We start from the raw sequence: 24,103 nt of genomic DNA on the forward strand, positions 1-24,103 counted from the left end.
TAGGCTGGTGGGTGCTGGTAGAAGCTGTTGGGAGCTGGTAGAAGCTGTAAGGAGCTGTTGGTTCTGTTGGAGGAGCTTGTCATGCTGGCTTTCCTGATAAACTTGGCTGTTTTCATCCTCCAAGGAGCTCAGGACCTTGTTGGCACTGAGAATAGCTTTGGCTCACTTTGGGGGAGCTGTGGTCCTCACTTTGAGCATCGCTTCCTGGCTGTAGAGGGGAAGATGGTGCACTGCCAGTTTCTTGGAGAAGCTTGCTGCATTGGCTTTGTTGATGGGAACTCAGCTGTCTTCACCACTGGAGGAGCTCAGGATCTCATTGTTGCGAGGATGGCTGTGGTACCTTTCGGGGGAGCTCTGGTTCTTACTCTACGCGTCATTTCCTGACTCCAGTGCAGATCCCTCAGCCTCCTAGCACAGATCCTTTGTCCCACTGGCACAGACTTTCTAAATTCCACCACTAACCTTTTGGCCTAACAGTGCAGATCTGTGAAACAGACCTGCGTGAGGCATTGTCATGGGCTCTAGGCCTCCAGTTGGACTCGTGGGAGGCATTGTTATGAGTTCTAGGTCTTCAGCTGGACTCACGCAGGACATTTCCATGGGATCCAGGCCTTCAGCTAGATTTCTTGGTCTCTAGTGTATGGACAGATTTCCTGCACTCTTAGTATATCATTCTTTGGGTGACTATTATTAAGTAATTTATAAACTATGTGTCATGTATTATATTGCTCACCTTGCACAAAAAACCCCAAACCATAATAAATACCTAAAATGAATCTCTCTCTAAAAGGTAACGCATAAATGGTAATATAACTTTCAGTTTTTAAAATATGTTAGATTGTTGTTTAAAATATCGAATATTAAAATCACAATATTGTCAGGAGGCCAAAATTATAGGAAATGTCAAACATACCATGAACATGTAGCAAACAGCTCTATGCTGCCCACTTAATGGCATTTGGCTTCAATATGAGCACCTCTATCCAGAGGTCACTAAGCATATTAGTGTAGAACATTTATTATTATAATATTCATATACAAAAAAATGAGCAAGCCAAGAACAATTCTGAATGAAAGAATTTTGAAAGAATCTTCTAAGTTCCCAAATGTTCAAAGAAAATGGAGAGAATGGGACTTAATGCACTTATGTTTGCAATACGAAACCAGTACCAGTAGCTGAGGCAATGGAACTAGAGGTGATAGTGTAGGTTTCATGGGTGTTTAAATCTTATACTAGGGCCTGGGATATAGCTCAGCGACACAGCGCCTGCCTGGGAAGCACAAGGTCCTGACTTCAATTCCTGGTTCCAACAAAAAAAGGAAAAGAAAACTAATACTACTAGCACTAATTTGGATTAAGTTATAAAAATACAATACTCAGCACTGATATGGATTAATTTATGAAAATACAGATCGTGAAACAAACTCCTTTGCTTGACTTGCTATGGAATAATGAAGAGTATTAGCAATTTTCCCTGACTACTGGGTCACTACTCTTAGTATTTCATGTTCTATACTAATATATGCTAATAGTAAATGGTCAGTAATATATCTTATATATGATATCATATGTAATATCTTTTATACATTACAATGAATCTATTTTCTATAGTATATCATATATGTCATATACTGTATATCTCAAATATACATTATTATAGAACATTAAATGTTAACAGTAATTAGAATTCTATGTATTTATCATTTGTGTGTCTATCTACCTATTGCATCACAACTATCTCCCAATTATTTACTATCTCTGACAACAAAATTTTTTGCATTTTTCTTTCCATAAGCACTTTTTTCTCTTTGCATTTTCTCTTGAGCACCCTGAAATTTCTCTTCTCAAAGTCACCAGTTATCTCCATGCTACCAAACCAGCAGCCAATCCTCAGCTTCCATTTGACTTATCAGTAGTAGATGATACAGTTAGTCATTCTGTTTTTAGGGAACTCCATTGCTGTCCTCCTAAGAAACTATCTCCCCTGGATTCTTCTATTCAGGGGTTACCTCTTTATTAGCTTATTCTACTGACCTGAGTAAGTCCATATTACTCTCTTTTTATTTTTATTTTTACATAATTCACTCATACAACCTAAGTGTTGTCATTTCTCTAAAAAATCTTTAGATTTCATCATTATGCAGATTTGCATTTCTAACCCACAGTTCTCTCCTGAGCTTCAGAATCATATATGAAACCAATTTTGATTTCCATTTATAGGTTTAATAAACATTTTATCTATTTATGCTTAATAGATTATATCATATAGATATCTACATTAATAGATAATCTACTAATCTGTGTTTAATAAACCTTCTCAAAATTGAAAGTATAAGAGGGACTGGGAAGGATGGGGAAGAGAGCTGAGGGGAGGAGACTGTAAGAGAGGGTAGGAGTAGGGTGCAACAACATGATCAATTCATGATATATGTGTGTATGAAAATATCACAGTGAATCCCATTAATTTATACAGTTAAAATATATTAATTGCAATTAAAATTTTAATCCATTTCAATATGAATTCCTTTTTATTCCATACTTATTCAACAAAGTAGATGTGGAATAAAATTTTAATTCTTTGAGGAACATTTTTATATTGAATTTTTTACTTTGAATAGGAGAAAATTATTTTTTCTGATGTCTTCTGTTCTCTTAGCTCACAGAATATAATATAAAAAAACTTATAAGACATTTTAGAAATCTTTAGGAAGAACATCTCTTTAACTCTGTAGAAATAAGGCTGTTCCAGAGAAACAGAAGTCCTATATGTATTCTTGAGTCAGAATATAATCAGCACACAAGCCAGAGTTCAAAATGTGGAGGAAAAAAATAGGTTTCCTACTCCCTTATTCTTTGTGCAGGTCTTGAAATCTACTTAATTTACTGTGATTTTCTTTTTTCCTTGTCATTCCCACTGTCTCTGCTTTCCTGCCCTGACCCCCATTTCTCTTGTAGACAACAACATGCTTCTCATCGACTTCTGAGATTCCTGTCTGCTGTCCTCTAGCTTTGTCATGTTATTATTACAGTTAGCTTTTTAAACTCAAATTGTATTATGTGAGGTCACTAGGAAGACCTGTGAATTATTTCCTCTCCTCATACCGAATCTAACCTACTTTGACTTTGTGGATTTCCTGAGCCTTATCTCCTAATATTGCTTCTCTATGTGAGTGCATCTGCAATAGAAGAATATTTGTAGTTCCTTGATTCACCCTTTATTTCTCTATTTCTATATACATACTCTTCTTCTGCAATACCTTTCAACTCCATTCTCCCTTATTTATTTGTTGTAGTGTGTTTTAATACACTTAGTCTGCTATGACAAAATACCTTAGACCAGGTAATTTATAAACAGTAAGCAACACAACTTTATTTCTTATAGTTCTGGAGGTCAGGAAGTCCAAGGTCAAGAAACGAGTAGATTCAGTGTCTGGTGAGGAATTTATTTCTTGCAGATGGTGCCTTGTATGTGTCCTCACATGTAGGAGGACACGTAAGTAAGCAAGCTCCCTCAGAGGTCTTACAAGGACATTAACCAGACTCAAGGACATTAACCTCACATGTAGGAGGACACATAAGTAAGCAAGCTCCCTCAGGGGTCTTACAAGGACATTAACCTGACTCATAAGGGCAGAGCCCTCATGATTTAATCACTGCCTCAGAAGTCTCCACCTCTTAGTACTATCACACTGGAGATGAAGTTTCAACATGAATTTTGGAGAAACATAAACATTCAGGTCATAGCATACTTGAAATTCCAGCTTATATGAAAATTACATCTTTTGTAAAGGGTTTCTCAACTAGCCTCAAACATAACATAGTAGAGATTCATTCAATTTTTAATGACCTTAATCTCTTAATTTCTATATTTAAACTGTTTTATCTACAACAATTCTTTGTGTAGCACACTTTCCCAATGCTTATTTTCTTTCCTAATTTTGTCTTTTGAGAAATTATAATTTTTTGTTTCTTTAATTATAGCACTCATAATTAAACACACCTTAAAAGAAATTTTCTATTATGATGAGACTCTCTGCCTGGAGCTAGTCATCTCTTCAGTTTATCAATTGCCAATACAGGCTATCCCCAGTTTTCTTAGACATCAGGTCCTCAACAGAGGCCTCTAGAAATTAATGGGGAGATTCTGGTACTAACACTACCACTAAATTAGCAAATAACTCTGAAAATGCTCTCAAAATTGTCCCGCATCTCAAATTTCCAATTGACAAAATACACAGATTAGAGCAAAGAATTAAAACACCATAGTAGAGCTGGTCTTGGTCATGCATTCCTATAATTCTAGCTACTCGGCAGGCTGAGAAGGGAGGATTGTGATTTTAGCCCTCCCTTCCTAGGCAACATAGCAAGATCTTCAACTCAAAAACAAAACAAAACAACAAAGAATATTAAAACAACAATAATAACCCTGTTGTCTAAAATTATATTGAGTTAAATTTTCCAAATAGGGCAAGTAGCGCATTTTGTAATCCCAGCACTCTGGGAGGCTGAGACAGTAAAATCTCAAGTCTGGACCCAGCCTGGGAACTAAGTGACATAGCAAGACCCTATCTCAAAATATAACATTCAAAAAACAAGAGTTGGAAATTTAGCTCAGTATTCAAACACAGTACCAAAGGGGAAAAAAATCCAGATTGTGATTGGTGTAACAAAAAAGAAATCTAGAAAAATGTTTAAAAATAACTTCCATGTTCTTTCCTCTATCTTGGAGCCTCCAGAGGCAGGTTGGGAACAGGACTTTTGAAGGGCAGTCATGTCTGGGAGACTATCATGCATGGCCATTTCTGCTGGCTGTAAGTGTGGTCTCCAGAACCGAAGGGAGCACACAGCTCTTCCTAGAACTGAGGGAGTTTATGTCCCAGATGAAACTGAATTCTACTCAGGCAAGAGATGCACTTATGGGTACAAAGTAAAAAACAACACAGGGACTCCAAGTGGCAAATCAAACCAAACCAGAGTGATCTGGAGATAGGTAAGTGTGACCCATGGAAACAGTGCTAAATTCTAAAGCAACCCTCCTGCTGAGGCTATTGGACAGAGAATTCATGCGAAGCTGTACCTTTCAAGAATTTAAACAGATGAAAAATAAAAGTGAATATGTGCTTTTGTACAAAAAATTTTTCATGAATCCTGTAAATAATCAATTGCTTGATTTACTTATTTATTTTGTGATGGAGTTTTGCATGTTATCCAGGCTGGTCTCAAACTTATGGGTTCTAGTGATCCTCCTACCTCAGTTTCCTAAATAATTGGAACTACAGGTATATTCCAATGGTAACTGGCTTAAAAATTTAAATGTATGTCCTTTTTTTGCAAGTGAATACACTAAAAGTGGGTCAGGTAATGTCACTGCTACAATATTAAGCTGAGTATCAAATATTATGCTGCACTTAGACACATGGGCAGGAAATATAAAAACTTCAAAATAAATGTCATATAGTTAAGCATTTTATAGAAACAGGGATTTACAAAAATATTTAGTATAAATTACATTTAAAGTCACATGACCACTTATAATAATACAAACAGGTCATGCACTAGAACTCACACCAATCAGGCAATAATTCTGACTAGCAGATATTTCCATGAAGTGTTGAACAGTTTAAAGAAAGCTATTATGGGATTTAAAATAAATCCATATTTAAAATGAAACACCACTGATCAAATGTGGTAAATAATGAACAATTTAATGTGAAAATAACTATTATAGTATTTAAATATATCTTTAAAATAAGGAAATATTTGCATTGATCAAATATGGTAAAACAAAAATTCAAGAAATCTCAGAGGATGTCACAGCGTCAGCAGGCTATAAAATGGACTGTGGGTTTATGAAGACAATCTTCCCTAAAGCTCCAGAACTCTGTCTATTTTAAGTGGTAGTATAGTTTTTCCTCTGTCTTGGCTTATCTTATGAGCAACAGAAGTCTGGCAGAATAGTGACAGTAAGGCTTAGGCACAGAAAAATTTACTGGCTTGTGAATTGTGTTTTGAAGATGAATGTAAATACCCAGGAATATAGACTATTCCGTTGAAAGTTGCCAGTCCTAATAATTGTGTGCCAAGACTGACATGGAAATGAATTTCTCTATTAAGAGCCAGTGAAGATGCCAACATAATGCCTGCCCTTTTGAGAAGGCATTAGGAACAGAAGAAAAGTAATAGCAGAGCTCTGAGGGTTGATGAATCCAATCCAGCCCCCAAAAAATCTGTTCCAGGTTTGAAAAATCACCCCTTCCTCCTGTGTAAGGAAGATGCTAAGAAGCACAATTGCCTTTTGAATTTAAATCTCTGAATTTAACGGAGCTTCTGTAGGGGCAGGACTTCTGTAGGGGCAGGACGGAGATGGCACCCTGGGTCTCTGAGGCACCTGTCCCTTTCTGAGTCAGACAGGGTCAGGAACCAGACTGGGACCAGACCACTAGCAAGGCACCGGAGGATGTTCTCTAAATAAGACCATGGAGCTTCAGAAAACCAGCTCTCTTCTCATCTTCTGCCTCAGTTTCTCACTGCTCATCTACGTAAAGAGTAAGCCTTTCCCGTCGATTGAACTTTTGCCACACTTCCAGGTTTATTTCTGACTCAGTATATTATTTGCAAATAATTCATAATGTTGCATGTCCTGTAAAATACAATGCCAAACAAGTATTTATATCTGTTGGTGTCAGCAAACATCCTGTGTCAAGCAAGTTAGTGACATCAGTCAATGTGAACAGTCAAATTTGGGGTTATATGATTTCCTCTGAGGATTTAGGTTCAAAAAAACTTTTTAAAACTCTTTTAGTGGTGAGCAGGAGAATGAAATGGCCATATAGGAAAGAAGATTACTTTGTTGTGTTTGTACTTTTTCAAAATAGATCTGGCACTTTATATTTGATACTCTTTAAAAAGAAGTTATTACTAAGTTCTATGGCATTTTTTTTCTGATGTACTGTGTATCTTTATTTTTAAAGAATTCTGGATAGCAACATATGGTCTTACTATCAAAGAGGTCGTCTGCATGTTTCCCAAAAGATAGTAGTTCAAAATATCATTTTTGCCAAAAAAGATTATGTAATTCTGTTTATAAATGAAGATACTGATTTTCTGCAAACTTCCTGAGATACAAACAAGAGCAGTGTTCCCAGGATAATCTTGTCAGATATATGGCAGTATAGGAAATTGGAGGGGACTGAATGGTATTGGCTGTGTGTTTATGAGGGACAGTAGCTATTTAGCACATTTAAAATAAAGACAGGGAGAGTATGTGCTTGTCAGATGTGCCGTGTGATTTGTGTCTGTTGAATCTGAATATCAATAAGGCAAGCATAGAGCAGCTGCTGCTAAACAGGGAGACTTGGCATTAATGCACAGGGCTGTGTAATCTGGGTTACTTTCTGTGGCTGCATCTGTGAGGCTGTTAGTTGTAGAATTTACAGCTGAACATATATCAGAGGTTGGGTGGACAGAGAAGTAATTGGTATAGATAGGTCTCTGAAAAGATATACAGAAAGAACAAGTCAAACTTTAAACGAATGATTGTAAAATTACTGATTGCAATTTCATACAGAGATAGATATACACAGTTTTGAGAAATACATTTGTTACAGAATTGTTATTTAAATATCACCATCCTCAAAACTTACAGAAGGTCTCATGCAACAGGAAGTGAGGAAGAGATGGGTAATTCTGAGATGTGGAGGTGGGAGGAGAAAGGAAAGAAATGAGACATAAATGAAAGGGGAAGTGATATTATGACATATTTTGTAGCAAAGAACACTGCCATTTCAGTGCCTTATATATTAAAACTCCTAGAGTTCTCTTTTAAGAAGATGATTATGTGAGTTCTAAAGAATACATCTGCTTTTAAGGGTATGATAACTTTGAGCAGACAGTTATATGTGCACTATTTGCACGCTCTTTCTTTGAGTAGGGGATTTCATTGGTATACTCTAAACAAATAGTTCAGATTTTTATGATTTAATCTCCAGTAGAATATATTATTAACTTAAGCAAATCAGAAGCCTCATGTTATCCCTTTTTTTTAACAACAGTTTGGTTTTTATTTGTATTAATATATTTGCTGGCAAAGTACAACAAGATTACCTTTCCAATCAAAGCAGTTTATTGTTAGACTGACTTTGTTTTTTAACCTCACTTTAAAGCCTTCAGGAACCAGGTAGCTGCCTTCTTTTTCACCCTTATCACTTAGTACTCTTTGCATAAATCCTGTGTTGTAATGGAATAAATAAAAATATATATAGTGGCAGAAATGGCTAACATGGTACTTGATATTTAATATGTGCTATATTCGATTTAATTATTAAAATAACCTTATAAGACAGATACCACTGTAATTCATCCACATAGGGAACCAGAAGTGAAATCATTATACCACTATTTTCCTTCAGACAGCTGGAACACTTGATTAAGATGGTGCCTCTTAAGTCCAGCCCCAGACAGTAGTATGTCTGGAGTGGCCCATAAGAGCCTATAATTTTAACAAGCTCTCCATTTTCAGGTGAACAGAAACTCTGAATTATATAAGAAATCTTCACTGAGAGTCCACTACATTATGATGCTAGGAATCATTAAAATAGTCCATTTTAAATATATACATTCCCTCAAACTACTGCTTGTGAGAAAAGGTAATCAACTTGGGATTTATGAGCTCTATTCCCACCTGTGTACCTAACTGTCCTCTGAGGTAGAATTTATCATTAATTCTATGTTGTAATTGATAAAACAGAGGCACAGAGCATCTTATTAAGTTTTCCAGGGCCCTACTAGTAGTCACTGGTGGAACTGGGACTTGAACTTCTGGAGTCTGTGCTCTTAGTGGACAGGTACTGACACCCATGGATTGATAGTGCATAAAGGCCTTAGCACTCTGCTCAGAGCATCACAAGCACACAGGGGATTTCAGTTGTCAACAGCATATTAGTTGGAATTAATATCATGTTAGTTTTTCTGTTTGTACTTTGAAATATAGTCCCTTAAATATAAGAGAAACAGACGGATCCTGTTTTCATTGTTCGTCAAATGTCCTAGACCCTTTGCATCCTTCTAGTTAGGGACATGTGACATGAGGAATACTGTATCAGAAGAGAGACTAGGAAGTACCATTAAATTCCTGCTCCTGAACAGGTAGGCTTTCCTCCTTTCAAATGAATGTGCTCCTATGCTTTGCTGATTATTTTCACACCTATTCCACAATTTTGTCACCTTGGTCTCCTGAACAAGATTAGTTGAATTTTAATAATTCAAGAGGAGCTATTGTTTTTTGTCTTTGATATATCAAAGTTCAAAAAGATTATTTTTGTATTGATTTATATATGTTCACCTACGAAAACACAGGACATGGCTGTAGGAACTGCGAATGATTTGCCAACAGATGTAGCTCAAGGCAATGGCTAGTGACTTCCTAACTCAGTGTAGTCACTTAAATAATAATTATGAAATGAATAAGTTAATCGTGGTATTTTTATAGCACTTACAGGTATCTTCCTTCTTAATGATATTTTGAATTGCTTTTAACTATTGTATCATTGACCTTTAACAATATATTTTATTGTTTTAGAATAGAACTAGACTTACTTAAAAATGGAGAGGATAGTTCAGAGATCCCATATTCCACTATTATTGACCTCTTACTTTAATGCAGTAGATTTGTTACAGTTAATGAATCAGTATTGATAGATTCTTACTAAAGTAATAATGAGGTTTATTCATTAACTAAAGTTAATGTTAATGAATAGTTTATTCATATTCTCTTAGATTTTATCGAATGATCTTTCCCTAGCCCTGTTGCAGTATCTCATTAAAGATGCCACACTGTTCTTCACTGTCACGTAACCTTAGGTTCCTCTTTTGTTTTTTATGATACTGGCAGTTTTGAAAGCATTGGTCAGGTATGTTATAGGTTCCCCACTATTGGAATTACTTTCATTTTTTTTCTCATGATCAGACTAAAGCTATGGTAGTTGGAATGAAGTCCACAGGGCTAAGCGTCATCATCACTACATCACATATTATCATTATGTCACATATTATCATTGTGTCATATATATGTATTACAATACATATAATCAACTGATGTTGACATTAATCACCTTGGAAGCAGTGTTTGTCAGGTTTCTCTACTTATACAGTTATTTACTTTTTCCTCTTTCTGTAATGTTCTCTAAGGAAGGAAGTCACCAAGTGCAATTCAAATCTAAGAAGTAGGAAATTGTGCTCCCCCTTCTGGAGGGCATAATGTCTACATAAATTTAGAATTCTGAAAGAGGGTTTGACTCATATATTATATTATATTATATTAGAAAAAGTAATGACCTCCCAATGTTATACGGCAATGCATTAAGTAGATTATCTTATGTTTAAATCAGACCCTGTTCCAGGTTTTGAAAAGTAACCCCGATATCTGATATTGTGAGAATAAAAGACCCCAGTATCTGATACTGTGAGAGTCACATCTAAGTGGGTTAAGATAAACAAAAATGCAATAATGAATGAAAATATGTAACTGTGAGCTGGTGATGAGTGGTACTGAGAGAAGCAAAAGATGAGACAGAAGCAAGTGAACCATGGACTATTCAGTAAATAATGCATGAGTGGGACAAAAGCAAGTGAAAGGCCCTGAAGGAATCTGCCTGTAGTGTTGAGATACTGCAAATGCCCAACAAAACTGGAGCGAATGAAGTGACATAGAGCAAACTGGGAAAGGTATCAGTGATTTTACTCTCAGTATCTGTCATTCTTACAATAATCCTACATAGTAGCTATTACTAAGCACATTAAGGCATGTAAGGCTAAAGGCAGAGTAAGGGATATTCTCAAATCATAGCTGTAAGGTGATACAATGATTTTAAATCTAGGTCTGAGCTTCAGACCAACTCCTAGAGACCAAAAGACAAACAAACAGAAATTTCACAAGACATTTGGTTATTACAGCATTGTTAGTTTGAAATCAGCCATGGTGGAAGAAAAGGAAACACTAAAAATTAGGGATTTGTGAAGAAGTTTCAGAAAGAAAATCACCCTAGATAACCAAGTATCCATTCTCTCTTTCTGCTTCTCCAAATTAAAACTGTTTACAATTTGAACTCATATTTAAACTGTAACTAAAATCTGTAGAGGCAGGAATTGTTGCTCAATAACCTAAATTAACCTCGTTATACACAGTAGTTTGGTTCTCCTTGTTATTTTCCTGATAATTTCCAGATGGATGAGTCTTTTCTCTAAGTTCAAAATTCTTTGAAACTTGTAAATAAGTATACTGTAGGCACATTACTGAGAGCAGGGTGCTAATGAGGTTGTTTATGGTTCATTTTGGTTCAAAATGAAATTCATTTTGCTTTGCCCCAAGGTCAACTATAAAAGTAATCACATCTGGTCAGCTGGTCTCAAACTTGTACTTGTGAATACAAACAGAGAAAATGCAATTAGCTCTGAGCAAATCAAGCATCACCACTGAAAAACTCAGCCACAGGTTAGCAGTAACAAATTTCCATACAGATAATACATTAATCATTTCATATATGTTTATAATTTTTCATGTCTTTTCCTTACCTTTAACATAGCTCAAAACCAAATATTTTTCCTCAGCAGCAATTATTAAGTAAGGAGGGTCAGTAAGTTCACATTCAGGCTCTGGCCTGCCATTAGGTAGTTGCTCATCCATAAATGCATCAGAAGGTGTCTAATTTATCATTTGTAAGATGGGGGTTAGTTTATATAATTATCAAGTTTCCTTCATGGTCTACATTTTATGATTTCATTATTGTTCTACAAAATTGGATCATCTACATTAATAGGTACAGTGTACTTAGTGACCTCACCTTGAATGAGTCAGCTTTCACTGGGTTACACGGTAAAAACAAACAAGCCCAACATCTTAGTGATAAAACAAGCTTTATAACTTCTTCCCTCCACATTTGGTTACAGACCAGCTGTAACCACTGTATTTGTCTTCTTTGTTGCTAAGACTGAAGGTTTGTGCCTTTCCCAACAAAATTCACATGTTGAAATCTTGATCACCAACGTGATAGAATGAGGTGGCGCCTCAGGTAAGTGATCAGGTTTTGATGGTAAATCTCTCACGAATGGGATCCACCCCCACGTACAAGGGACCTAGAAGAAATTTCTTGCCCTTTAAGCCATGAGAAGACTCAGCAAAAAGATGGCCATCTGTCTATAAACCAGGTATTGGTCACTCTTCAGGCATCAAATCTGTTTCCACTTTGATTTAGGACTATCCAGCCTCCAGAATTATGAGAAATAAATTTCTCTTGCTTATAATCCACTTCTATGGTAGTTTGCTAAGGTAGCCTGTAAGGCTGAATTCTTTGTTCTAGAACACATGCTAAAGCAGCAGCCCCCTTTTAGAGAATACTGTTTTCATGACAGAAGGAAAAGAGTAATGGCAGAATTATGCAGAAACATGTAACTCTTCAGCTCTCTGTAATCTATGTCATTTTGGTCTACTCTTTATTGAATGATTTTACTCTCAGTATCTGTCATTCTTACAATAATCCTAAACTAGGCTAAACTAGAAGTCACTGGATCAGGAATATATTCTACCAGAAAATATTATTTTCTATACCGCCTCTCCTATTTTCTGCAACTTCCACGGACCATTTTCTAAACAAGCTCAGTTACGTAAGTAATAATACACAAACTAGACATTTAAAAGACACTGACAAGTATTCTGTTTCAACGACTATTTATTAAGCAGTTATATGAGCAAGGTATTCACTGTATAAAGGACCATGGTCTCCAGGCATGTTCATTCTTGTAGGGTACACATTTGTGTAAAGGCTATTCACACACTGTTATCTAAGAGGATAATCACACTCTAAAATATTGTCAGAGGTCTGTGCATTGATCCGGTTCTTCTTTTCATATAGAGAGGTAGAAATTTCATTCTGAAAAATCAAATTCATCTTGTGGGGTGAAGAAATGTTTTCTGAAAGGAAGTATAATCAAGCTTGTTTTGGAACTGCTAGTTCTACCGTAGTTGTGCTTTTGATGTAAGGGTCAACTCAAATTTGGGGAATAGCGTATTCAGTTTGTAGTCTAGAAATTCTTATTCTTTTCAACATATTTCACTTATTATCAGCACCTGTATTAGAGATTGTAAGACAGAAATAAAAATAAAATGTATAGCTTTATATTTTAGATATCAAAGTCTGAAAATTGTACCAAGTACAGTATTATGAGAAGCTGTTTATCATTTTATGAACTGAAAAGCTTAATAGAAGCCTGTTTGAGCCTTCTGCTATGATACTTCTACAGTTTCTCTGAATAATTGTATAGCAATTAAAGGATTCATCTGTTTATAAACATAATTATGGAAATAATAGAAATATTCTTTTTATTTACCACACTATACCCAGTTTCTTTTGTTTTCTGGGTTTCTTTCTATAACCCCTCTATAAAAACAGGGAATGTAAGTGCTGTTTAGTTTTTTGCTAAACTGCTGGAGGTAGCAGACTACCTGTTGGAACCGTTTGAACTTCAGAACAACCCTAGAACAAAGACTATATTTTCGTGAACTTGACGTTTCCCTTACCTTTAAGAAATAATCATTTTCATACGGTGAGATTCAATATAACAATGAATGCAATCTATCACCCCTACCTTTTTATTCTCCAATTCTTTATCCCTGGAAATAATAAATTAATATGACTTTAAAATTAGGAGTCTATAATGAATGCTTCTCTTGGGTATAAGATATAAATAAACTGTTTTCCCTCTTCTCTATGAGAAACATGATGAGTGTTTTCTATAATTTATCTCATTTAATTTAGTTTGTCACAATGACAGTATTATTTACTTTTTAGTTTTAATACAGTAGAATTCGGAAATAATAATTTCACTATTCATAAGACCTTCTAAACCTTGATAAATTGGATGGTTTAGAATTTGGTCCTTTGAATTCTACAGTTGTTTTTTTTTTTATAGACACTTGAGAGGTCTGTACCAGACTTTTGTGAAGGGAAACATTAATGTGAATATAATTGGCAATTGTAGAAAGTGTAATCAACACAGAAATACAGTGGGATGACCACGAATCAAATTCATAAATGGATTCCACCTATAAATAATGACCTATTCCTCAAACAATGAGAAATAATGGTATTAAAGATTATTTATCATGTATTTATTACCAGCTATATATACTACATTTGTGCTGTCAAATATCAACACATTATACCCTCATAGGGAAAATTTTATGTGATTGCTGATAGAATTTCAAAGACCTATGAGATTTAAGAGTAAACTATCTTAAAAATGTATATACAATACAAGAAATGTATGCTATCATACACGTTTCCTTAAGCCATCTGTTTTCATTTAATAGGTCATCATGCATACTTGAATTACTTAGATTACAGATTGTCACAAAGAAGTATTTCACTAATTCTTAAGGTCAGTGGTAGTAAACTATTGTTCAAATGAAAGAAGTCTACATCATTACTTTTCTAGGAGATATTTCATTATTAGCTGTTCAAAGCTGGTGAATTTATTTATGAAGAATCAAAATTTTATTTTTCTCGGTATGCTTTTAATATTTATGTCATATATCTATACATCTAATTTATTTTGTATAGTTTATAAAATTTAATGTGTAAAAAGAACACATGGGGAGGTAACTTAAGTGGTGGATTTCTGGGTTCTAATTCCAGATGTTATGATTTAACTGTTCCCAGGTGGGACCTACGAATCAGTTTTAAAAAGCAAGTCTCATGTGATGCTGATGTATATCATTTACAAAACAGATTTTAAGAGGCCCTAATTCAGTGGTGGGAACCTATGGCATGCATGCTTCAGAGGGCTCTTTGTTATCATTGAAAGCTCTAAAACATTCTCCATCACTGCCCTCACTTATAGATTAAGAGTTGATAGAGTATTGATTTTTAAAGAATGGCAAGGACCAGAGAAAGGATAGAACATACACACCACACCTGCTCACATAGTCAAGACTATTGACAAGGAAAGTCGGTGGCTTTGGTAACTCTGGCATCTTTTAAGCTACTCTCAGTGCACATATTGAAAAGCATCACTAGAGGGGATGGAAAACCACAGAAGGATTTTTAAACAGGGACAGTGATGTGATCAGACTTGGCCCCACTAAAGACAGACTGAGGAGAGGCAGGCTGTTGGTAGAGATACTTAGAATGAAAAAATGAGGACCTCAGACAGTGTACTCACAGTAATAAGGGCAAAACAAAAATGGGCTTGGAATATTTAGGGGGAAATCAATGTAATCTTTGGTGAGACATAGGTAGAATGGAAAGGTAATATAGTGAAGAATGATTTCCAGGTTTTTAGCTTTTCTATTTTAAAATAGTGGTGTGATGTTACATAAAGTAATGTAGGACATGTCCTGATAATTTATACCCATTTGTTTTGAAATATCAACAGGACAATCATGTGAAGATATCCAGCAGGCAGTTGAAGATAACCTTCTAAATTTCAAAGAGGAAACCCAATCGGGAGATACAGAGTTAAGTCCTTACTATTAATTAAGTGTTTGCCATTGAACCCCTCCTACAGACTACTTAGGGTAGGAACACGGAACTCAAAAATATAGGATTTTAAGATTTCTAAAAAATAATTTTTCAATAATGATCAAAGGCTGAAATACACATGTTAATAACCATGGACCCAGTAATTCCATGGGTATAGGAAAAATACTTGAAAGTGAAGTCAAAAATTAACATTCAAATGTCACCTAACATTATTTAAAGTAGTGAAAACTTGGAAATAATTTTAATGGTATCAATTACATTTGCACATTCAATTGTTTGGATAAGTGTCCAGCAAAGGGCATGTGTTCATGGCCTGGTCCCCAGGCTATGGGACTGCTCAGAGAGGGTGGGGCATTTAAGAGGTCAGGCCTACTTGGTGAAAGTTAGGTAGCTGAGAACTTCCCTAAAGGGAATTGTCTCTTTCCCTTTGCTTCCTAGCCATAATAAGGACTCCTCTGCAACATGCTTTATCATATCATCCACAGGCTCAAAATGATGTGGCCAAGAAACTGCGGAGTAACCACTACAACCACAAGCTAAAATAAGCTTTTCCTCTTTTTAATTTGTTTGTCTCAAGTATTTTGTCACAGTCATAAAAAGTTGATGGACAGCCTATTTATACTGAGGAAATGTTTGAGAGATAAATTGTGTTGCTTTATGTTTCATCAGTATCTAGAATTGCTTTTAAAGGAATAAAGATAATCCCACAGTTTAAAGAAAATGAAGGTATTTTAAATATTTCCCAAGGTCTTTTAAGAAAAACTCATAATATAATGCAAAGAAAATTGCCTTAAAATACTTGTTCCCCATTTTTATGTCCTCACTTTCTCTTAGCCTCCCCAGGGGATCCTGCCTTGTGAAATCCTCAATGATTCTTCCTTTTTCTCTCTTAGAAGTAAACCTCTAATGTTTCTCATATTATTCTCCTAATTTCCATTTCTTTCTTTCCCACTAGCTTGATTCTGCATAATACAAGCTCAAAATAATGATGGCAAGGATGAACTTTTTGCATAGAGGTACAGGAGGAATAGGGGATATGAACAAAAACAAATGTAATCTAGTGGACATAGAAGGGTGAAAGAATATCCTTTATTCCAAAACTCTTACTCTTCTCCAAAAAAGTTCATGAAAACACACACACACACACACTCATGATGTCAAATTTTATGTAATGGATAGTATGCAACTTGTGGTGTAAGAAAATATGTATAGACAACCAAGCTCGGCATGGTGGAATATGCCTGTACTCCCAGCACAGTAGGAGGTTAAGGGAAGAAGATCACAAATTTAAGCTTAGCCTGGGCAAATTCACAATTTTTCATGGCCCCATCTCAAAAATGAAAGAAGAGAGAAACTCTGTGTATCCATGTACATATAAATAAATAGCAAAATAGGAGATAGGTAAACAGGAAGTAGGGAGGAGTTCAAATAATTTCCTAAGTTACCTATTCTGTTTATTGAAAAAGTTTTAATATATATGCTAATTTATTTCATTTATACTACTAGGTTCTGTTAGTTCATTGAAAATAAAGTTTTATGCTACTATCTGTTTGTTTCTTCTTTGTAAGAGAGAATCTTTTTTGTCAGTATTTTGAACTCTGAGTAACTACTTTGAAGATATGATACATAGTGTATTCACTATTGTTATTTTCCTATTTTGTTGTGAAATATTGTTTTATTTTTTCATAAAATGAAAAAGAAACGCTGATGTAGCTCAGTGTGAAGATTCTGGGTTCAATCCCCATTTCCAATATATCATATATTATATATCTTCAAAGAAAAATTCTAGAATCTTCATAGCAAATTGTCATGGGGTGAGATTATAAGGGATTAGGATGTCTTTTGCAATGTTATATGCAAAGTATTAGTCATTTGCGGTCACTAGGACAAAATATGTGAGACCTACAATTTAAAGAAGGACAGATTCATTTTGGCTCTCGGTTTTAATTGATTCAGTCCATGGTCAGCTGGCTCCAGAGAAGAAATGGCACAGCAGAATGGCATGTTGAGGGAATGTTGCTTACCACATGGTGGCTAGGAGGCAGAGAAAGAGGGGAAGAGTGAACCAAGAATAAGAACATACCTTTCCTGGTCATAACCCCATGACCACCTCTTCTGACTGGGCCCCATCTCCCAGCATGAGATTTGGGGGATATTTTAGATCTAAACTACAACCATAAAGTTTCTGAAATATTAATAAAACAAAATACTACTTATATTAAAATAAATTTATTATAAAAATAATTTAGATAGTCTAACAATAAAGTTTAAACCACAGCTTCTGCTAACAGAAAGACATATATTTAGAAAAAAATATTAAGTAATTGTTGGCTGGAGTTTTTCAAAGAGTGAGATAGGGTCATGCTATGTAGTTCAGGGTGGACTTGAACTCACTATGTAGTCCAGGTTGGCTTCAAACTCACAGCAATTGTCCTGCCTCAGCCTTCTGAGTGCTGAGACTACAGGTGTGCATCACCACAGTGGACAATCTTTGCTGCTTTTAAGGTACTAAAAGCTTATACTTATCAGAAAGATAATTATTTTTAAAATATGTTAATAATGATAAAGTTGTTTCAATTTTAGGCAATGTCATTGTCTTGGTTACTTTTGTTGCTGAGACAAAGTAACCAATGCATAAAATTAAGAAAGGAAAGGTGTATTTAGCTTACAGTTTGTGGAGGTTTCAGTCCATACTTGGTTGGCTCCAAGGCAGAGTGGTACATGGCAGAGGGCAAATGTTCATGGCGGCAGAAAACAGCAAAGGCAACAATAGCAAAAGGGAGGAGGGGCAGAGAGCAGCAAGCCTGTTTCCCTCCCTTACATTGTATGCAGGCTGCTCCCACCCAGGGGGCATGTAGCACTCACATGATCTCCATGCCCTCCTCTCGCACAGGCTCAAGATGAATACAAAGTAAGCACCCTGACTCCTTGCTGAGTCACATAGTTAACCTTCTAAACTTCTCAAATTGAAACAATGAACAACATCCCAGAAGGGTAAGAGCACGTCCTTTTCACCCCAGGATTCAGAACTGCTGAGTCACTTAGCCAAACCTCTAGACACTGCAAGTTGACACAATGTATCAACCATAACTGTCATTTTGAACAAGTTTACTCAAATTCTATTTTCATCTCCATAATGGGAGTGGTGGTTATTTTCAACTACATTGGAGTGTAGTATGGATTAAATAACATTATAAGTGCAACAATCTGTCAGGTCTTAAGTTCACACTGGCACACTCATTATTCACCAATTGGTTTCATTAAACACCAAGTTAACTTTAAGAAAATTTACATGGAATGAATCAAAGCATACACAGCAACAGCCCAACAGAGCCTCATGGCTTCTGGGCATAGTTTTGGATGTCCAAGTTATTCTGCACATTGAATGTGTATGAACACAATGAATGAAAATGATTGGGTACCACTTCAGCTCAGGGGAACCATCAGCTCTGAGGTTTTTTCAGTTTTTATTTGTAGTCATCTGTATGTAACTGATCAGTCATTTTTCAGGTTGGGATATCCTTTCTTCTTTGACAGTTTTTCAAAGTCAGCCTTGCTAAAATTCCAAGCTTCTCCCTACACCTCTGTCAAAATCATTTTTCCTAATAGCACTGACACCTATGTTATCCTCCAAATCGTATTATGTTATAGATCAATGAATATGGTAGAAAACTTAAAACATTTGGTGTAGCAGGATGGAGGGATGATAACAAGCTGTGGTTTGAGATCCAGAGAACTAGTCATTAAACTGGGAAGACTTACATCAACACTGGGGTTCCCTTTGATTGTACATCAAAGGTAACTGGTAACTGGGGTTGAAGGAAGTAGAAAGGGAAGATCCCAGGTACTACAAAAGCATGATTTGAAGAGCACTGCATAAGAAAATGATAGTTGGACTCTTTTCATAACAAATGATCATGAATTTTGGGATGAGAGAGTGAAAAAAAGATGATAGAAAAAGAAAAAAGCGTAAGGCAAGTTGTCATTCAACTTGGCCCTAGGCTGCAACTCCTAGAGTGAAATAGCCAGTGAAATGTTACTCTCAGTGGGATGTACCAAGGACTAGGTACAAGAATGTCAAATTCTCAATGTGAACTCATTTCTGTTGCTACTTACCAAGCTTCCCTCTCTCCCCAAACTTCCTAGCAGTAAGATTTTATTACTTTTATCGTTTTGGGAGTAAAGTAGTGGGACAAATATTATGAACAGGTGAAAAATGACTCACACTGGCCTCTCTGCAGAGGTTACTGTATGAGGAACAAGAGTTTTTGAGTAATCACAGTTCAGTTTGAGGGAGTGGCTGCTGCAGAGTGAAGGGGGCCCACGGAGTGGTGACACATTCCCTGCACAAGTAAGTATACGGGGATGGCTCAGGAGGTAAAATTCCTTCTTCTGTTTTGACCAGAGGAAAGCGATGTGAAAGGAAGACACATGCTGATTTAACAGTGCAAAAGAATCCCCTAAATGAATTGAAGTTTATCAATATTAATTTCTAACAATTAGTTAGTTATTGTCTGAATCTGAGCAGAATCCCCTCCCCCAATCTTTCCTGACCCCCTTAATTTTCGTGGACTCATACACCCTCCAGACAGTTTAGCCAGCCCTGTGAAATTATAATGCTCCCTCTCATGCAGACCTTCCTTGAAAACGTGCAGGTCTTTTCCTACATTTACTATAGCCCAACGCCGTTCCTAGCTTCTCCGTTTCTCTGTGGATCTTGGTAGGTGGGAAAAGCTGGTGTGTGATGCCCCAGAACTGGCTAAAGTCAACAAAAAAGGAATTTTTTTCTTTTTCTTATGTGCTATGAACATGACTGCTTGTTTCCGCATAGCCCGGGGAAGACTTCCTCTCCAAGTCTTTTTATAATAGCGATGGCAACAGCATCATTTGTTGAGGATCAAATACTTGGAATTGTGTGCGTGTACTTTCTCATTCTCACAAAACTCCTGACAAGTACTTATTGCCTCTAATTTAAAAGTTGTGCAATTATCCCAGATGTTAAGTGATCCGACTTGTTGAACAGGTATGTGATGGAGCTAGAATTAAATCTAAACCTCTTGTTATTCTCACTAAACTACTTTAAAGGTCTTGAATCTATATATTTGTGTAAGTCAACATTTACTAACTGATCATTGAAATTTATCTCTCTAGTAGTGATGTAATAAGTTCTCATCTTTATGCCCAAATTATCTGATTTACTAAAGGACCTAAATACCTGTAATAGAACCCGATTTTTCAAAAACTTTTGCACAGAATATAAGAAAAATTTCTTAACCTTCAGTATTACTGGCAGGTTACTATTGTCTAAACAGCAGTGGGCACTTGGGATAACCTTGAAATATATGCTTCAGCCCAGTGATATTATGAAGAAATCACTGAGTAGTTCATACTTTTTGTACTATAGTATAAAATTTTTGTCTATATCTGTAATTCAGTGCAAAGCCACATGGTCATCAGAAATAATGGCTATTGAATTTGGCTATTTAAATATTTGATTCATCTTGTCTCTGCTTCAAGGGTAAATGAAAACAATTTTGAATTCTATTAGTTTCTATTAGTTTTCTGTTTGATTGAATATTAACATTTATGAAGAAAATTTTCCTAACAAAACTGAAAATTCTCAGATTAATTTAATATGTAAATATTTCTATGCTTTCATGAAATTCCAAAAATTCATACTTATATCCTATATTCCTAGGTCACAGGACATATAAAAAGATAAGAAAGAATAAATTTATAGAACATAGCCTAAATAAAGAGACTTACTTAGGAAGTAAAATAATATGTTATAGTTTAGAAATCAATATTCCCGCACTCTGCTGAGTAATAAAAGCTGGATATTTTCCTTGTGTGCCCTTATTTTATGCCCAAAATTTATTGTTTTATTCATATGATCAATTCTATTCAGTTAGGGTTTCTTTAGTAACAGTTTATTTTCTTATCAAAGCTTTTGAATATATTACTTCTTCCATCTGATTTCAATTTTTTCCTTTATCATTCTCTTGTATTTTGTAGTTCCATCAATAAGCCGGGAATGTACACTAGAAAGGTCATTATTTTCTCTCAAATTCTTTTTTTTAATTAATAGTCTTCTTTACTCACTGCTAGTGAAATTGAAAAAAATCTAGTAATTTCCTCTTGCAAACATTCATCCATAAAGACTACTTTTTGATGAAATTTCAGCAATTTGGAGCAGAAAAGAAAAATGATAATGTTATTACTGAGTGCTGTGACATCCCAGTAAGTCCTGACTGTTTTTGTGTTGAATTAATAATTTATTATTTATTTGTCAGTTGATACACTCTTAAATCCTTGAATAGTATTTTATTTTTGAAGATATAATGTCTTTGTCTTTAGGCCACTGTATTTTGCGTGGGAGAATTGTGCTGTCATTCTAATTTGTTTCTGTCGATGTTCTATTTCTTTTCTGGTTCCTTTCTTATTTTGTTTTCCCCTTCTGGTTTCTTAATACAGTTTCTTCACCTTCAGTATAGTGTGCCTGGGATGGGGATTTGTTTTTATTTTACTTTTATGTTTTAAAAATTCCTTTATGATGCTCAAGATTTTCAGAGCTTCTCCATCTGAAGTTTCACAAATTCCATGGGTTTTGAGAAAAGTGGAGCCATTTATCATTTTGAATATTGTCACTTTCTCATTCTCTATTCTTTTTCCTGGTTCTCATTTTTGTGAGTATTGGAGATTTTTTTTCTATTCTTGACCATTGTTTAGTTTGCTAATATGTATTCCTTTTCTTGTGTCTAATGTGCTTTTTAATTTATTGGTTGAGTTTTAAATGTCAGTGGCTACATTTTCCTTTATGACAGATCCATCTGTCTTTGAAAATATGCTGTTTTCATACTATGCCACATTTTTGTACTGGAATATAAACTTAAAATAGCTATGTTTTACATAGCTACAGATTTTGAATACAGTTATAGATCTTATTTGTAGCTATATACCACATAGTTATACTTCCAGAACTATTTATACATACACATTTAATACTTCACATATAAATATAGTTATATTTATCCAGTTAAATGAAAATTATATTTGTCAGTCTTAAAGCGCCTGCCTGGCAAGCGCAAGGTCGTGAGTTTGGTTCTCGGTACCGGAGAAAAACCAAAAAAAAAAAAACAAAAATATTTGTCAGTCTTTTATCTCAAGGGTGAAGCCATTAGTTTCCTATATTACTGCTTATGCTAACTTGATGCTTATTTTTTCCTAGGGTTGGTGATATTTTTATTGTGATCTTTCATTAAAAGGTCTTTTAAAGAAATATATATGCATTTTATTTATTCTATGAGAACTTTTTGTGACCTGAGTCATGGGGTTTCCTGAAAAAGACTTTATCTTAGGCTTTTGCCATTTTCAATCTGCTCTTTCTGGTGTATGTGTGTGTGTGTGTGTGTGTGTGTGTGTGTGTGTGTGTTGTGGGGAAAGGCTCGCAGGTCATATGGGTGTCACACACAGGATGACTCCAGGTCTTGGTATTTTGTTTTCTTGGAATCCGACTGTGTGAAAGGCAGACAGTCTTCTGCTTCATTCTTACTCTTTCACATTCCTGGTATTGGGAAGATTATTTGTTGAGTTCTCTTTTCACTGAACACCTCAGTTTCAAATCCCTGACTCCCTTTGCTGGACATTGTAAACCAAGCTTCTGATGCACAGGGTGCATGCCCCCTCTTCCTCTGCCCCACAGGGCAGGCAGTGTGGATGCACGGGGTGGAGTGGTGATTTTCAGCTCTTTCTCCCTTTGTTTTACCTGGTGATCTCCCTTTAATCCCTTATAGATTTTAATAATTTTAATTTTATTTGGACTCAGTATTTTCAAGTGTTTATATTGGGGGAATTTTCAGTGTTATGTACATTTGCCCTCTCGCTAAAAATTATGTTAAAGTTAATTATGCATTCATCATAGTAAAATGACATGCTATTAAAGGAAATTGTGCTTTTTGTGCCTGGCTCTCTGGCAGGGAATGCAAGTATGTTTTCAGTTGTAATAGACCCTACTCAACTAATATCCCTTTTTTAAAATTAAAAAAAAATTTTTTTGTACCAGGAATTGAACTCAAGGCCTCAAACATTCCAGGCAGGCATTGTGCCACTGAGCTACATCCCCGGCCTGCTAACCCTTTTAAAAAATAAATGCCATTCAAAAGAGAAATGAAACTCAGGTGAAAAGTGGATATTAATTGTCTCTACTTTTTAGGTATATAGCAATCTCACAAGCTATTCTAAATTGACAGCTTCTATAAATTCGCATTCATTAGGATACAAAACGTAAAACTAATAATTATAAAAACTAGAATGTCTTAACTTCTCTAATTTTCATTAGTAATATTTAAATATCCATGAATCGAATTAATTTATTGCCCAATATAGTTCTTAAAAATTGCAGTTAAGTACAGTTCTTAATAACAAAAATATTAAAATATATTTGAGTGTAGACATATGTGTCTTTTTGCCCATTCAGATGAACTGAACTTTACCTTTCTCATCACTGTGGGGTAAGAAATAAGATACATTTTATGTTCATCTGGGATTTTAATTACATCTGGGGATTTAA

At 35.3% G+C, this 24,103-nt stretch overlaps 1 protein-coding gene and 1 pseudogene across 3 annotated transcripts in view; both read left to right on the top strand.

Moving 5' to 3' along the window:
• The first annotated feature begins 4,772 nt into the window (after positions 1-4,772).
• On the top strand, positions 4,773-5,093 carry LOC102025081 (annotated as a pseudogene).
• A 1,256-nt stretch (positions 5,094-6,349) lies between these two features.
• Positions 6,350-24,103, top strand: part of Crb1 (crumbs family member 1, photoreceptor morphogenesis associated) — a 188,184-nt gene continuing 170,430 nt past the window's right edge. For 2 of the 3 annotated variants that reach the window (XM_005375121.2, XM_005375122.2), the window contains exon 1: positions 6,350-6,547. In XM_005375121.2, the coding sequence (XP_005375178.1) occupies positions 6,478-6,547 (70 nt within the window). In that variant the 5' untranslated portion in view covers positions 6,350-6,477. Of the gene's footprint in view, positions 6,548-11,965; positions 12,067-24,103 lie in introns of those variants that run through there. The other variant, XM_013521884.1, reaches the window with a different exon arrangement.

The sequence above is a fragment of the Chinchilla lanigera genome, unplaced genomic scaffold (genome assembly GCF_000276665.1).
Source record: "Chinchilla lanigera isolate Chin_1 unplaced genomic scaffold, ChiLan1.0 scaffold00005, whole genome shotgun sequence".
Taxonomy (NCBI): domain Eukaryota; kingdom Metazoa; phylum Chordata; class Mammalia; order Rodentia; family Chinchillidae; genus Chinchilla; species Chinchilla lanigera.